General features: G+C 54.6%; 1 protein-coding gene across 1 annotated transcript in view; it reads right to left on the bottom strand.

Moving 5' to 3' along the window:
• PDGFRB (platelet derived growth factor receptor beta) overlaps nt 1-16,949 on the bottom strand; it is a 41,848-nt gene that overhangs the window by 12,247 nt on the left and 12,652 nt on the right. The window contains exons 2-11 of the mRNA XM_055285653.2: nt 10,745-10,790; nt 9,308-9,631; nt 8,503-8,769; nt 7,630-7,757; nt 7,336-7,510; nt 6,568-6,760; nt 5,808-5,923; nt 4,376-4,499; nt 3,594-3,805; nt 361-455 (exon numbers count right to left, since the gene is read on the bottom strand). Of these exons, the coding sequence (XP_055141628.1) occupies nt 361-455; nt 3,594-3,805; nt 4,376-4,499; nt 5,808-5,923; nt 6,568-6,760; nt 7,336-7,510; nt 7,630-7,757; nt 8,503-8,769; nt 9,308-9,631; nt 10,745-10,784 (1,674 nt within the window). The 5' untranslated portion in view covers nt 10,785-10,790. The remainder of the gene's footprint in view (nt 1-360; nt 456-3,593; nt 3,806-4,375; nt 4,500-5,807; nt 5,924-6,567; nt 6,761-7,335; nt 7,511-7,629; nt 7,758-8,502; nt 8,770-9,307; nt 9,632-10,744; nt 10,791-16,949) is intronic.

Raw genomic sequence — 16,949 nt, 5'->3', positions numbered from 1 at the left:
ATCACAGGTTCTCCATGGGTGAGAGCTGGAAGAATCCTGGAGCCCATGCAGTCCACCTCAAAGGTCCCATGCTCCATGGCTAGGATGAGAGGAATGGTGCCTCAGCAGGACCCGGGGACTTAGTGACACAGTAGGGGAAGGGAATCCTGGATAGCTCGGGCCAGGCTCAGGTTGGCCCAGACTGCTGGGGGTGGAGGAAGCTTGGACAGCCAGCGTCACTCTACGTAAGTCCCCACCTGAGTTCCATGCTGAGCCTTGCATGTGGCCAGATCATGCAGCATTCAAGGAGGGCAGAGGGGTGGAATTCATGCAAAATAATGATGTGCCAGTCTTCACCCATTAGGCCAGGGAGGGGCTTACCTTCTGCCAAAGCATGATGAGGATGATAAGGGAGATGATGGTGAGCACCACCAGGGCCAGGATGGCTGAGATCACCACCACCTTAAAGGGCAAGGCTGGAGGCAGAGATGAGAGCAGGCCATGAGCAAACTGGGCAGTTGCCCTCCCCTCACCCCATCTCTGGCATCACAGATCCCTCCGTACACATCCTGTCCGGAATAGAAGCGCCCACCTCCCCATCAGCCTACAGTGTCAGACCCTCAGCCTCTCACTCTAGGCCACACGTTCAGACTGTCCTGTAAATACCCCATCCCCTCAGTAACTACCTCCACTCAGATCACTGCTAGCCTCCATGTCCCTTCAGCCCTGCCAGTCAGTCTGGCCTTGCTGCCAGAGCTCTGGACGGGGTGCAAATCCTGTTCTGGGTTCCTGTCCATTGCCTGGACCTCCCATTAGCCCTGGAGCCCCTGAGGGCTGGGTTGTCGCTTACCTCTCCCCTGAGTCCACACCCTTGCTGGGGCTGCCACGGCTCGGTCAGACTCCAAGCTCCATGCCTGACCGCGTGGCTGGTGGACTGAGTGAGTGGCCACTGAGGGAGCAATGGCTGAGACCCCCAGCCTGATGAATCCAGACCTCAGCATGGAGGGTGCTTCCTCCCCACTTCACCCAAAGGGCCCAGTTGGGGTTGGGGTGGTGACGGTAGTTACAAAGTGGGGCTCACACTGGCCCTTACAAGCCTCAAGTCTCCTCCACCCTCAAGTCCTCAGCCTCTTCACTGTACAGCTTCCCACTCTCCCCATCCGCCCCTGCCAGACCTGCCTGTCCCCTGCCTTGCTCCGCTGGCCACCCATGAGGTCTCATGGAACTCATTCCCTCCTCTTCTGTCCCCCATTTGTGCTTCTTTGCTTCCCAGGGAGTCCTGTCCCACCTCCTCCTCCCCATCCATTGCTATAACCTCAGTCCCTAAAACCACACCTGGCACATGGTAGGTATCTGGTACTATTTGTTGATTTACTAAGTGAATGCCATTCTTATGCTTAAAATCTTTGGATGCAGGCTGGGCGCGGCGGCTCATGCCTGTAATCTCAGCACTTCGGGAGGCCGAGGCGAGCGGATCACAAGGTCAGGAGTTCAAGACCAGCCTGGCCAATATGGTGAAACCCTGTCTCTACTAAAAATACAAAAAATAGCTAGGCGTGGTGATGGACTCCTGTAATCCCAGCTACTTGGGAGGCTGAGGCAGGAGAATTGTTTGAACCCGGGAGGCGGAGCTTGCAGTGAGCCGAGATCACACCACTGCACTCCAGCCTGGGCAACAGAGCCAGACTCCATCTCAAAAAAAAAAAAAAAAACAAAAACTTTGGATGCTTCCCCATGTTATCAGTAAAGGAAAAAGGCCAAAATCCTAAAATGGCACATAAAGCAGAGGCTTCATGACTCTACCTCTGCTTCCCTCTCCAACTTCGTCTTTCACCCTTTATCCATTCTCCCTTACCCTTACCCATCCTCACCATGCCTTCCTCCTCAGGGTCCCAGACCAACATCCCTCTTCTCCTCCCTCCTCCCACTCGTCACACATCTCGGTCCTGGGAAGGAAGCCTGCATCTTCTAGGCAGCCATCACTGGAGGCATGAAGGAGCCCTCTTGCAGCCATCCTAGGCCCTGTGTGCTGGTGCTCAGCTTCCCGCTCAGGCTTTAGTCACACAGAAGTGTCACATCTGCCTTGGCTCAGAGCTGGTCTTCCACTCAGGCTGTCCACACTGTCTGCCCAGATACCCACTTGCTCAGAGAATGTGTATGCATGTGTGGGAGCATGGGTGAAATGAGGGGATGAAAGAAGCCCACCCATCCACCACACAGCAGGGGACAGGAGGCAGCTCTAGACAGGCACGTGCATGAACACACCCAAGGACCTGCATACACAGGGACCAAGACGCCTCACATGGCCTTTGGAGCCCTGCCTGCTCAAGATCTGCCGACCCCTGTAGCTGCATCCCACAGCACTTCCTTCCCCTTTATCTGCCGCCCTTCCAGCCCCTAAGTATCCACACACTCAATCCTCCAGCCAGATTGAGTTGAATTCTTTTCATTTCTAGGAACTCATTTTGCCTCTGGGCTTTCAAACAGGCCATTCCCTCTGAGTGGGACACCATTCCTTACCAGGCTAACTCCTAGTCATTTTTTAGGTTTTCAACTACAGGTCCCTTTTCTAGACTACTTTCCTGAATCCCATAGCTGGGCATGGGACCCCTTCTCCCTCCAGGCTTTGCCCCTAATGTGGTGATCCCAGGGGTAATTGCCAAGTTCCTTGTCTGCCTTCTCTCTCTGGACTATGGGTACTAGGAGGTCCAGGCAGGGCTGAGCCCTTTGACCTTTATACTTCAATGAGAAGTTGGGTCCTCATATTTATCGAATGAAGAAGAAAGGTGAATAAATGAAGCACACTCATACAGGTGCATGTATGCATAAGGACGGGCAGGTAGATACACAAAAGCATCAAGACACTGGTAGGCATTGTTCATACGCACAGAAATTACACATGTATGTGTACCTGCTAACAGATGTGCATTGTACAGTAGGCACATGTGTATGGGAATTATGCTTGTACACTTTTCTAGAAAGGCGTGCTCCAATTATATGCTTACAGACATGCACTATGCCAGTTTGCATGCATGCAAAGGAATTGTACATGCATTGCTTGTACACATGTATAGGAATTGTGTACCCACAGGTACATGCATACAGACATACACTGTGGGTTTAAACAGATGTCTGGGGGTTAGGCATGCTCATGTACATGGCTTACAAACACGTGGTGGGTTTACACACATGGACAGGCATAGTGCACACGTGTATGCTTATACACATACACTCTAGCTTTACAGGAGTGACTGGAGATTGGGCATTCTTCAGTAGACGATTTACATATCTACACACAGAGGATTTGCACCTATGTTCAAGGAACAGGCATGCCCATGTACATGGCTTACGACATACATATAGTATATGTACACCACACTGAAGGATATTCATATCCATGGTTTATAGGCTTCTGTTTGTACACGTGTGTACCCATATTGTGTATGCTGGAACGTGTTCCTATGCATGTACACAACAGGGTTTCACAATGCTCCTGTCTGCCCCTGGGCATGCTAACTCCTTTGGCCTGCTGTGGGTACATGGGCACAGTACCAATTAGGCAGGGTTAAGGTAGGGGTTGGGATCGTCAGGGGCCACCGAGGCTGGGGACTCACAGTGTGGCACCACGATGACCTCCTGCGTGTCCTGGCCCACAGCGTTGCGCAGCGTGCAGCGCACCGACAGTGGCCGATCCACGTGCTGCAGACGCAGTGTGCTCACCACCTCAAACTCCTGCTCCTCCTCCCAGTATGTCACGTTAGTCTCCAGCTGGCTCTCCTCTTCGGAACTGTTCCCCAGCAGCATGGGCGGCAGCTCCCGTGGACACCTGCCAGGAGAGCCGGTAGGGTTGGCTGCCAGCCCCTTCCCCTTGCAGACAGGGAAACTGAGGAGAAACTGGTGGAAGGAGGCAGGACGTGTCCAGTTCCTATGTCCCACTGCCTGTTTCCAAGCAGGCTCCTCCTATGCTCCCTCTACTGGTCAGCAGGGGGTGCTCCCACCCCAGAACTGACAATGCTGATTGCAAAATCCATTCTTATTTGACCCACGGGGTCACACAGTGTATGGAGTAGAGGCAGAACCTGCACTGAATCCTGCCTCTGTCCACTACATTAGAATCAGCCTGGCCGGGAGTGCAGAACTGATCTACAGGGTGGGTGAGATCTCTGGGGTTCAGACCCTGCACTTTGCTAGGCCAAACTGCCCAGGGGTAAAGGTAAGGAAAAGGGACCATTTAGGTCATACAGAGTAGGACCAAGGAGGTGGTGACTTGGCCTCCTAGGATGCAACTCCATGCCTGGAACAATATGCCAAGAAGAACGGGCGGGACTAGATAACCTTCACGAGCATTTTCTAGCCAGCTGGGGACACTGGGAGACTGAGGCCTGGGTCTGCTCACCTTTTGAGGTCTCTGCAGGCAGACCAGATGATGTTCGGCTGGGGCATGCCCCGGCCACGACAGCGGACTGTCTGTTCCCCGCTGTCAGGGTGGCTCTCACTTAGCTCCAGCACTCGGACAGGGACTGCATGGAGAGGGCACTGGGTCAGGAGGCGGGAGGGTCAGGACAGTTAACAGGACTGACCCCGAGGACCTGGCCCCCAGTCTCTCTTGGGGGAGGAGGGCTGTAGACTGCAGGTGAACATTAAATACCAGGAATCAGTGTGAAAACCGATGGGTTCCCTTCTGGGTACTTCAAAGGGAACGCCTCAGCAGGGTGCTAGTCTGTCTTTAACACCTCTCTGAGACTTGCTAATCTTCCCTTTTAACAAAGGGAGGCTAGGCCTCAAGCTCAGAGTCCTGGACCACCAAGCTCATGAAGCCAGCATTTAATAGCATTGTTTGCTCTTCTCTGAATTTATTTTAGTGGTTGCTTTATATTTATGACATGTGATGCCGATTTTCCACCTACAATAGAGAGGTTACATTTTGTCTTTCAAAATAAATTTGTTTTTAGAAAGTCAATTGACAAAACATTAAGTCATTATCATGTCATTCCTCTGCTCAAAACCCTGCCATGGCTCTTCATTTCAGTCATAGTAAAAGCCGAAGTCTGCATCAGGCCCACAAAGACCTATGCGATTTGCCCTTCTCCCAGCCCCCACTGCCCTATCCCCGTTCTGACTTCATCTCCCATCACTCTCCCCACCAGCCCTGTTCCAACCACACAAGCCTTTCAGCGATTGCTCTGGCCTTTGCACTGCCCGAGGTACCCTTTCCCCAAATACCTACTGAGCTAATGTCCTCACCTTCTTCAAGTCTTCATGCAAATGTCACTTCCTCAGCCCTGATCACTGTATCAAAAATGCAACTCTCACCACCACTCTGCACCCAGCACTCTCAACTTTCCCTACCCGGCCCCTGTTTTTCCTCTCCCGCAGTGTTAGTTACCTTCTAAGCTATGTAATTTGCTAGGGTTTTCCTCCCTACTGTTAGTGTTTGTCTTCCCCTACTCGGATGCAAGCTGCACAAAAGCAGGGAGGGAAGTTCAAGAACCTTGAACAGACAGACATATGGTAGTTGCTCAATAAATACCTACTGAGTTAATAGTACAGTATAAGTGGAATGTGAGAAGGGAAAATCATGGCCTTGGTACCTAAGTGCCTGAAGTTTTGGAAACACCAATCTAGCCAGATGGCCTCCTTATACAGCTGGGGAAACTGAAGCCCAGAGGCCAGGTTCACACGGCAGTGGGTCAGTGGCCTAGAATCCATCTCCTGAGTTCCAGGCTCCCTCTCCCACTCCTCCCATGGGTGGGTGGACAGTGCAGGAAGGGAGAGGGAATGGGGGCAGGGAGGGGAAGAAGGGACATGGGGAGGGGCATGCTCATCACCATTGATCTGTAGCTGGAAGGAGAGCTGGACCTCAGCGTCCTCATGGAAGGCCCGCATGGTGTAGTGGCCAGCCTCTGCCACCTTCACGCGAACCAGTGTCAGCTCTGACACATACCTGGGGAGCAGGAAAGGCAGCTGTCAGAGTGGGAAGGACTCTTACAGTTCTCCCCACCCTCCTGGTATAAACAGGAACAAGGCCCAGGGAGGGGATGGGCTTGCCAAGGTCATCTCGGCATTGGTAGCAGAGCCGGGACTCAAACCAGGTCTCGTAAATCCTCACCCATAGGCGGTTCCCCTAGGCCAAGAGGGAGGGTTGAGAAGAACTGTGGGTGGGGGTGGGGAGCATTGAAGGAAAGTCCTATTTCTCTCCCCTTCAGGAAGGTGGACACTGCTCCATCCTAACCTATCACAGTCTCTGTCAGCCAGCAAATCTCCAGCCTCAGGGATACCACAGGCCATGAGTGGCCTGCCTGGCACCCTCTTCCCCAGTTTACTTCTTGGCTGCTACTGCTGGCCCCACCCATCACAAGGACAACTAAACATCTGGGTGATCATCTGACCGACGTCTGTTTCCTCCACTAGACTAGAAACTCTAGGAGGGATGAACTGTCAGCTCTGGTCGCTGCAGCATCCCCAGCACCTGGCACCTAATATGCTCTCAGGAAACTGGGCCTAGGTTTGTGGCTGAAAGCCGAGGGCTGCCTGGCGGCTGCAAAGAAAAATAACTTCAAGAATGGGGTGGGGGAGCGAGCTGCTCACCGGGTCTCCGACACGTTGCGTGTGGACAGGGCAATTTCGCCAGCGCTGGAGTCGCCCAGGGTGCGGTTGTCTTTGAACCACAGGACAGTGGGCGGTGGGTAGGCCTCGAACACTACCTGCAGTGTCCGGCTCCGATGCAGCTCAGCAAATTGTAGTGTGCCCACCTCTCCCAGGAGCCGCACGTAGCCGCTCTCTGCAAGGGGTGACCATCAGGGGCGGGGCCCTGGGGGCAGGGCACCAACTGAATCCCAAAGGAGGCCAGCCTGTGGGGTGGGGCTTCAGGCCTGGGGACCCTGCCGGCCATGGAGTTTCCGGAGCTGAGGTTGAAATTGGGCTGGGGACAGGGCCTGGAGAAGGGGCCGAATTTGTGGCTAATGTGGATGTTGGGGCCAGCTCCCAGGTTGGGACCAGAGTTCTACTAACAGTTCTCTGTCCTGGGTCAGTATTGTGGCTGATTCTGGGACTAGTGATAAGGTTGAACTAGTGATAAGGCTGAATTTGGGGATGGGGCTTCCTGGACCTGGGATGGCAGTTGGGCTTGGAAGTCAGGTTGAGGCTGGGGCTCTGGCTAGTCAAAAAGTCTAGGTTGAGATAGGGTTGGATTTGGGACTGACTGCATTTCAGTTTGGGTTTATCCTGGAATTGGGGTTTTGGTTGGCACAGAGGCTAGGTAGAGCTGCACTGGAGTGTGGCTGACTACACCCCGGGGCTGTGACAGGCGCTGGGTACAGCTCAGACTGGGGATTGGGCTGAGTCCAAGGCACGCACCAACCACAGTGATGTTGATGGCCTTTTCATCCTGATGGTCGTTCACACTCTCCGTCACATTGCAGGTGTAGGTCCCTGAGTCTTCTAACTCGGCACTGGGGATGTGCAGGATGGAGCGGATGTGGTAAGGCATATCCAAGAGGAAGTCGGTCACCGGCTCCACCAGCCGCCCACTCTGCAGCAACAGGTTGGGCAGGCCCCCCAAATCAAGAGGGGCCGGGGAGAAATCAGTCTGCAAGCCAGATATCCACCTGTTCCTGCCCCTCCTCCGACCCCTGCCTGGCCCCACATTACTTCTTTGCGGGGGTATGTCCACTCGAAGTTGACCACCTCGTTCCCGATCACAATGCACATGAGGGTGATGTTCTCACCCTGGCGGACCACAGTCTGCACTGCATTCACAGAGACGTTGATGGATGACACTGGTGGAGAGAGATTGGCTTAGGTCTGGGGAAGTCACCACCAGCCATTAGCACTTCAGCTTGGGGATAGGGTAGGGGGCTAGAGAGGGAAAGGATGACTAATGTAGAAGATTCATTCATTCAACAAATATTTACTGAATACCTACTACATGCCAAGTACTATTCTGGACACTGGAGCAACAGTAGTGAACAAAGTGGACAGAATCTCTGTTCTTACGGAGCTGACATTCTAGAAGGGATAACAGTCTGGAAATCAAAGTACCCTCTGGAGATCTATGTACAGGAGAAATGTATTGAGCACATACCATGTGCCAGGTACTCTCCATCTTGTATTTTGTTTAATCTTCACAATCGATCCTATGAGATAGGCAGCCATTGTTATCCCCACGTTACAAGAGGGGAAGCAGGCTCAGAGAGATTATGCACTTTGTGTAAAGTCACTCAGACAGGAAATAGCAAAGCTGGGATTTCGACCCAGCTGGCTCTGAAGCTCGTGCCCTCACCGACCATGTTACACAGGCCAGCTCTGCCACTATCGAATTCTGCGACAGGGGACAAACTCCATCCTCTCTCCGCGCCTGGGTTTCCTCATCTGTAACATGGGGAAAACGCTATCTCCCTTCGAAGGCTGTGGGGAGAATCCACTGGGAAGTGGAGTCGCACACTTTGTAAACTGTAAAGGGCTATTCCTCTGTGGAGGGTTATACTTGCCTCTGCTGAGCATCAGGCCAGAAAGGGGGCTCACCCTGGAGTCTGTAGACATAGTAGGCATCGGAATCCACCTCCCTGTCCCCAATGGTGGTTTTGCAGATGTAGCTTCTGTCCTCAAAGATACCAGAAAAGCCACGTTGGTAATCGTAGGGGACAGGCAATGCAATGTCCCCTTTCTTCTCATGCAGTGTCACCACCAGCTGTGGGTCTGTTACTCGGCATGGAATGGTGATCTCAGTTATTTCCGTGAGAAAGATGAATAGTTCCTCGGCGTCATTAGGGAGGAAGCCCACGGTGGGATCTGCCAGGAGTAGAGCCGTGAATGAGTCAGGGGAACTGGGTTTCTGGCCATCCCCTGAATTGCTGTGTGGCAAGTCATTTGCCGTCTCTGGCCCTCTGTCTCCCCATTACAGAATAGGGATGCTCCCAGAGGAGCATAAATCAAATGTTAGAGCTGGTCCCTTTCAGCTCTAATGTTTGATATTGACAGTGCCAGGGTAAGAAAGAAGGCAAGTCACAAGTTGAAATCCAGCTGATATCTCGAGCTTGGAGAATGGGGAAGATGGGATGTGGGGTCAAGAGGGAGCAGATTGGAAGCAGCTGAGAATATAGAGTTATTGGGAGGCAGGAATGGGGTGACTGGCAGGAAGCAGGCAGATCATCCAGACCAAGGAGTGGGGGCGAACACACTCCCAGACTGAGCCAGGCTGGTTCCACGATTGTCTGCTTTTCTAGGATGGCTGCATTTCACAACAAACTAAAGCACTCTCTGGACTTCCCCTGATGCCTCCAGTTGACAAGAGGGGTAAGGAGTGGTCACACAGGCTGGGGGCCCTTACCTGGCACAAAGATATAGAGCCGTTTCCGCTCATCGGGCTCCAGTCCACGGGAATCATTGTGGGTGCAAAAGTATTCTCCCGTGTCTAGCCCAGTGAGGTTGGTCAGTGTCAGCACGCTGGAGAAGGTGCCATCCTGGGCCTTGGCCATTTCCTGTGGGGGCTCCTGGGACATCCGTTCCCACACCACCGGAGCTGAACCCGAGCAGGTCAGAACGAAGGTGCTGGAGACATTGAGGACAAGCTCTGGCCCCGGGGGTGTGATGACCAGGCCCTGAGAGACGTGTGGTTCCAGCAGTAACAGGAGGGGCAGCAACAGCAGCTGGCCTTTGGGAGAGGAGGTATCAGACATCAGGGAACAGGGGCTTCAGCACCTCTCCCAAGGCTGAGCCTGCGAGGAGGCCATGTATGCACAGCCCTCAAGTCCTTGAGGAGCACAGCTCCTTTATCCAACAGACTGGGGCTCTCCAGCCATGGCTCTGAGGACTGCTTGCCCAGCTCCAGGGCCCCACGGATTCCTCCGGACTGCCTATGTCAGTCCCTTTAGACCCCAGCCTCTGAATCCTTCAGCAGTGCCGTGTATAGGCAGTAGGCACCAGAAGGGGCCAGGAAATCCTCGGGAAGCAATTCCCTGGCCTCCAGTTCCTGCATTGCTTCCCAGGTCACTTTCTGAGCCTCTTCCCTACAGCTCCCTGCCCCCTCCCCCGACTGCCCAGGTTCTGCCCAAGGCCCAGAGGTGGCTCTGGGTGGGAGAGAGATGGGAGGGAGGGGCTCAGGTAGCTCAGAGTGGGGGCAGAAAAGATGCTGAGGCCCCTTTGGGCTAGAGGGAACTGGGGTTGGGGGTGTGTGTGTGTCAAGTGATTGGTCCCCCTCCATGATATCCCCTGGAGAAGGATTTTGCAGGCCACGCCCTCCATGCCCTCTGGTGATAAAGATCAGGAGGGGAGGTGGGCGGTCAGGCAGCCAGTCCATCTTATGGCCAGCTGCTGGGCAGGCTGCTGGCTGGTCATTAATTGCTGGGTCAGCCGCTCAGCCCCTGCAGAGCTGAAGACATGTTAACGGGCAGGAGTGAGGGGTGGGTGTGCTGAGAAGCCCAGCAGGGACTTGGAAGCTCCCAGCCAATGAGGGGTCCAAGCCGGGTGCCACAGATCCACCAGACCGAGGACAGGAGGCCAGGGGTGTGTGTCAGAAGGTGGGATGGGGTCTGGAGGGCCAATCAAAGGATTTGAGCTGATGGTTCTGGACAAGCAGGGGCCCACTGATGCTTTCTGGGCTGAAGGGCTGGCAGCTGGAGGCCTCCACAGAGCCCACTGGAAATCCTGGAAACTAAAGCCGAAGAGCAGGGCAGTGTGCCTGCCACCAGCACACATCACCCCTGCCAGCTCCAGGGTTCCACTCCACAGCCCCCCGGGTCCCCTACCTTATCTCCCATCTACCTACCTTTAAGGGCCAGAGCTGGCATCGCACCCGGAAGCCGCATGGTGTCCTGCAGAGTTAAACAGGAGTCAGGGCCCAGGGCAGGTGGAGGCAGCGCCAGGGCCTATCTCACCACCTGGCTCCTGCAGAATGAGCCCCAGCTTGGGCCACCCAGCCTTCATGTCCGAGGGGCTGAAGTCAAAAGCCACCATGTCCCAAGCCTGAAAGGGCACTCATGACCACAGGCTGTCTCCTCTCCATCCCGGACTTAGCCTTGGGGTCCTGGCCTTTGCTTTGGCTCTGCTTGTGACTCTCATGTGGCCTCGGCTGCGTCCCCAGCCTCTCTCCGGGTCTTAGTTTCCCCGCCTGTACAGTGAGGGAGGGGAAGTTGGGCTGGATGGTGTCCAGTAGCCTACCAGCTCTGACAGCCTGTCCTCCGGGTGACAGTTCCAATACCAGGCTGTTATCTGCCAGGACAAATATTTGGGAAAGTGTGATGAAAGGCATGGGAGGAGGAGGGGGGAGGCCAGAACCCAGAGAACTCCCGCAGCTCCACAAGCACAACAGGAAATGGAGGAGGCTGTGGGCTGTGGGAAGGCAAGCGGAGGAGCCGGGGCTGTGGAATGTGGGAGGTGGGCCTGGACACCTTTACTCAGCCCAGAGCATACAGGGAGGCCCAGGGGACAGCGGCTAGGGGCTGAGCCCAGGAGAGGTCCCATCGAGCAGCCAGGCCTCACAGGTCCTTGGAGACCAGTGAAACCAGGCTCCCCACCCCCACCTCCAGGGTGCAGATGGGGAAACTGAGGCTCTGAGAAGGTGAGAAGTTTGCCCAACATTCCACAGCACAGCCTGTCTGAGAGGGAGACAGAGAGAGAGAGAGACCTGGAATGATAGAAGTAGAAAGAGACAAAGACACAGAGACAGAGAGGAGGTGCCCAGAGAGACAGCACCAGAGGCACTAAGAGACAGAAGCAAGGACAAAGACAGAGACAGACTGAATGGGGGTGGCCCTTGCTCTCCTCTATCTTGGAAGACACACCTCAGGTCCCAAGAGACCACCAGGAGACAGGTATGCCAAGAGTCTGCCTGCAGCATTGGCAGGAAGGAGGCCAGAGGACAGGGGTCGCAGAGCATGAGTTTGGGAGGTGATGGCGTGATTAGGCAACAAGGACCCCCGCTGGCTGTGGGGCTGCCCAACCTGGCCTGCCTCTGAAGGCCATGCCCAGCTTGTCCCTACCTCCCCATCTCACCCCTTTTCGTTTTCAGTTTAGGGCTGTGGACCAGGTTCAGGCCCCAGCATGCCACCTCTTGTGCCATCGCTCTCCCTGTGGCCTAAGTCCCCAGCTCTGGAAGTGGATGATGGTGAGTACCTCACATACCAGGGCTGCATTCACATGTCAGGGGTGGGACAGAGGCAAGGCTCCTCCCACCTATGGACCCCCAGTCTTAGCTCTGCCCAACACCCCAAGAAACAGTCTAAGCAAATCAGCTCTTCTCCTCCCTCCTCCCTTTCAGACTGCCTGCCTGAAGGTCTCCTCGTTTCTTCCTCTCCCCTCTCTGAACTGCTCCTGACTCAAAGCCCAGCCCTTCTGACGCCCCCTCCAGCCTCTGCTCCCCACCATCCCTCTGCCCCAGCCCCTCCAGCTGGATGCCAGGCCTCCTTGGTCAGGAGGGAGCAGCGCCAAGGCGGAGCCAGCAGCCCCCACAGAGGCCCATCTGCCCCTCCGTCGGTGCCCCTCTGGCTGCCCCCTTCCTGCTAGAGATCTCAGCCAAAGAAAATCATTAGCAGAGGCTGGGGGAGGGGGTCACTTCAGCTTCCCTGCCCCTCCTCTCCCAGTCTCCCTGGCTGGCCACACTGTTTATTATTCTAAAGGAGGAATTTTGCCGGCTGGCCAGGAGAAGGGAGGTCACTGCAGCGAGGCTGGCCTGGCTCTGGAAGGCTGGGCTGGCCATGTGGGCTGGGCCCTCATGGCATGCAGCCCCCAACCCTGCTCCCATGTGGCACTCCATCCTCTCCCCTTCAGGCTCTCTCCTGCTGGGCCTGGGGCTGGGGGTGGCTCAGAGACTCTGAGCTGGGGGGATGCTTTTTGAATGGGCAGCAGAGGTCCAGAGAAGGACAGAAGCATGCCCCAGTCACACAGCAAAAAGGCAGATTCAAGCTGTGGGAGGAGGAAAGGCAGGCAGTGTGGATGCTGTAGGGAGGGTGTAGGCACCCCCAGATCTTGGACTGGCTTCACTATGAATAGAGCAATCAGCTCCCCTCATAAGCGCCCTGGGACCCACTGTGAGACTGAGTGAGTCTCCGGCCTCTCTGGACTCTGTGTCCCCATCCATATAGAGAGGTTGGCAGGTGTCATCTCAAAGAGCTGTCCTTATGGTGAAGCTCTGCCTTTCTGACAGGCCAAAGAGAAGATTCTAGTCACCATGAATCTTACCAGGGTCTTTTGAGGAGGTGGGGGCTAGTAAGCAGGAGGGGGCTACATTCCTCAGGCTAGAGTCACATAAGAATCCACCAGCCATCTCACTCCACGAATGGAATTTCCATGACTATTCAGCCACAGACTTGCTGTGTGGGCTTTGACAAGTTGTTTCCCTCTCTGGGCCTCAGTTTCCCCATCTATACAATTAAGAGTTAGACAAGAGGCTGGGCACCGTGGCTCACGCCTGTAATCCCAGCACTTTGGGAGGCTGAGGCAGGCAGATCACGAGGTTGAGAGATCAAGACCAACCTGGCCAACACGGTGAAACCCCGTCTCTACCAAAAATACAAAAATTAGCTGGGCATGGTGGTGGGCGCCTGTAGTCCCAGCTACTCAGGAGGACGAGGCAGGAGAATCGCTTGAACCCGGGAGGCGGAGGTTGCAGTGAGTTGAGATCGTGCCACTACACTCCAGCCCGGTGACAGAGTGAGACTCTGTCTCAAAAAAAAAAAAAAAAAAAAAGAGTTAGACAACAGTGTTTCAACAGTGTTTCAGGGGACTTTCCGCTGGTGATGTGGAACCCCAGGAGATGGCAAGGAAATTGTGGTAGGGACAAGAGGCTGGAGGGCCACGGACGGCAGAGCAGGGCTTAGGGCACCCAGACATGACCTCCCAGGCCATCTTGGATGACTCCCTGACACCCCCCATTGTCACCCAATGCGTTAGGCCTCTTTGTGCTTCCCAGAGGCTGCTCTGGTTCTAGCCAATCCCAGGGAGGCCCAGGCAGCTGACTTGGTGGTAGTAGGCTTGCCTGTGACAACTTCCCCTCTTTAGGAGGACTGTACTCTAGGGAAGGGCCACCTAGGACAACCTGGATGTCACAGTCAGAGAGCAGGCACTCCCCCCATCTGCTGTACTCTCCTGCCCAGGGAGGCCTCTAGAGCAGAGAGAGGGAGGGGACCCCTAGGTGTCCCCCTTTTGCCCATGAAGAGAGTGCTGTGTGCCAGGAACCCCTCCTGATTCCTCCTATTCTGGCCAGGTTGTAGGCTCAGAGGCCCAAAGTGGAGACCATGCCCAGCTCCTCACGTGACTCAGGGGGACCCCTTAGGGGAGCAGAGTGAGGACCCTAAGCCCAGGGGAGCAGAGTGAGGACCCCAAGTCCAGGGGCACAGAGTGGAACCCCAAGTCCAGAGGAGAGGAGTGGGGGGCCCCAAGTCTAGGGGAGTGGAGTAAGGACCCCAAGTCCAGGGGAGCAGACTGGGAACCCCAAGTCAAAAGGAAGCAGAGTGGGGATCCCAAGTCCAAAGGAGCAGAGTAAGGACCCCAAGTCCAGGGGAGAGGAGTGGGTGCCCCAAGTCCAGGAGAGCAAGCATGCTTGGGGAGTCATTCTCAGAGCCCCAGACTTCCCTCCTCCCAGCACGTACAATTCTCCACTCCTTTCCCACCGCCTTAATCTAAATAAATCCAGCCCATCTTGGCCACATCCGCCAGCAACAGCTTCCCTCCCTCAGGGTCCTGAGGCTCCCACGACACAGGCAGGCCAGGGAGGGGGCCCTGCATTGCTGCGGGGGTTGATGGGGGGAGCCTGCACATGGTCAGCACATACACACAGCACAGATGCACAGATGCCTGCCTACGCACTTCCTTGCACGCTCCTCTGAAACACATACGTATGCAACAGGCCATGTGGGTGCCAAGCCCTCATGCAGGCACTAAACATGTACACACCCACACAAAACACATGTGCGCAGCTCCCACTGTGCCCAGCACCCATGGAGATGCACCCGTGTGCAACAGTTCACGTGTATGGAGCACATACAACATGCACAGAACATGTGCACATAGAACCCCAAATTCACCTGAACACACAGCCATATGCATGAACAGACAAGCCAGAAAGCCCATGTTACTGCACCAGGAACCATTCTGAGCATTTGGCACGTATTGGCTCACTTGATCCTCCGTCAACTCTGTGAGGTAGATACAGTGATCATTTCCATTTTACAGTGGGGAAACTGAGGCAGAGAGCATTTAATAACTGGGCTAGGAACGCAGAGCCAGAAGGGGTAGAGCAGAGATCAAAGTGAAGTGGTGTGACTCCGTGCTCTATGCCAGCAGCTCCACCGCTTCTCTGACCAACGTGCATGTTTGGTTGGGTCTGGGGAGAAGGCAGTGGGGACTGATGAAAACAGATGGATTTGAGAGGTACTTGGCTGAGAATCGGCAGGACTGGGTGATTTAATATTGAGGGGTTGGAGAAGGAGGTATGCACCTCTGTATCTGGCTTGGAATGCTGGGAGGCAGAAGTGTATGTGTGTGTGTGTGTGTGTGTGTGTGTGTACACGCGCACGTGCTGAGGGGACGATGCCATTTTCCGAGATGAGAATGAGGTCAAACAGCAGGAGTGAGAGCTGCGACTGAGCAGGTTTAGGATAGGGAGGGTCTGTGGGCACTGAGGGGACAGCGGGATGCTCAGTCTGGAGGCCGGGAACAGGCCGGGTAGAAACAGCAGTAAGATGAGAGAGAGAGGGCCGTGCTGCAGGGCGAGGGGGGTGCTGGGGGCAGGCAGTCTCAGGCCTGGGATGCTCTGAATAAACCAAATGCCTGAGGGAGGAGGAGGCCTGGCCATGGGGTTATGGGGTCAGAGTCTTGGAATGTCAGCACGCCAGAGCCCTCAGGGATCATCTATCTGATCTAACTGCCTTCCTGTGCTCCATTGTGCTCGTAGGGAAACTGAGGCTTAGGGAAGGAAAGCAAGAGGGCCCACTGTTTTGGCCTAGACAAGATGGGCTCGGGTGGTCAGTGGGGCTGAAGCTCACCTGCCTGCGCAGCTCCCCACCTCCAGCCCCTGCTAAGATGTGAGGCTGGTGGCTCAAGGCCCCAAGCTTCAGGCTATAGCTGCCCCCGCCCTCTCCACAGCACACCTCTGTCCTGCCACACATTGACCTTTGTTTCAAAGTCACTTTCTCTGCACGGGCCCAGCCAGGCAGGGATTGGCGGCTGAGACTCAGAGGAGGTAATTTGCTAAGTTGTTGGGAGAAGTGAGGCACAGACTCCAGGCTCCTGACCCAGTCCAGTCTTCTGTCCTCCGTACTGGGGCACTTTACAGGCCTGGGACAGACTTTGGAGCGGGGTTGGGGTGGGAAGTAAGAAGACCTGGCTCTAGTCCCGGCTGTGACACCCACTTATAGGATAGTGGTCCCCCCTATCTGCAGGGAATACATTCCAAGGCCCCGGTAGATGCCTGAAACTTTGGATAAAACCAAACTCCATACATACTATGTTCTTATCTCTACAAATACATACCTATTATGAAGTTTTATTTATAAATAAGGCACAGTAAGAGATGAACAACAATAATAATAAAATACAACAATGATAAAAATATACTGTAATAAAAGTCATGTGACTGTGTTCTCTCTCTTAAAATATCTTACTGTATCGTATCACTCTTCTTCTTGTGAAGATGTGGAATGACACGGTGCCTACGTGATAAGGAGGAAGTGAGGTGATGGCGTAGGCATTGTGAAGTAGCGTTAGGCTACTACTGACCTCCAGACATTATCAGAAGGATCAGGTCATCTGCTCCAAGTGATTCTGGACCACGGAGCCATGATGGTGTTGATGGCTGGATGTCAGGAGTGGACTTCGTTGATGACTAACAGGAGGGTAGCGTATATGGACAAAGGGATGATTCACTCCTGGGCGGGACAGACAGGACAGTGCAAGATTTCATCACACTACTTGGAACAGCACAAAATTTAAAGCTTGTAAGTTGTTTATTTCTGGAATTTTCCATTTAATGTTTT

Source organism: Symphalangus syndactylus, chromosome 7 (genome assembly GCF_028878055.3).
Source record: "Symphalangus syndactylus isolate Jambi chromosome 7, NHGRI_mSymSyn1-v2.1_pri, whole genome shotgun sequence".
In the NCBI taxonomy this organism is placed as follows: Eukaryota; Metazoa; Chordata; class Mammalia; order Primates; family Hylobatidae; genus Symphalangus; species Symphalangus syndactylus.
This window is presented reverse-complemented; position numbering and strand designations above follow the sequence as displayed.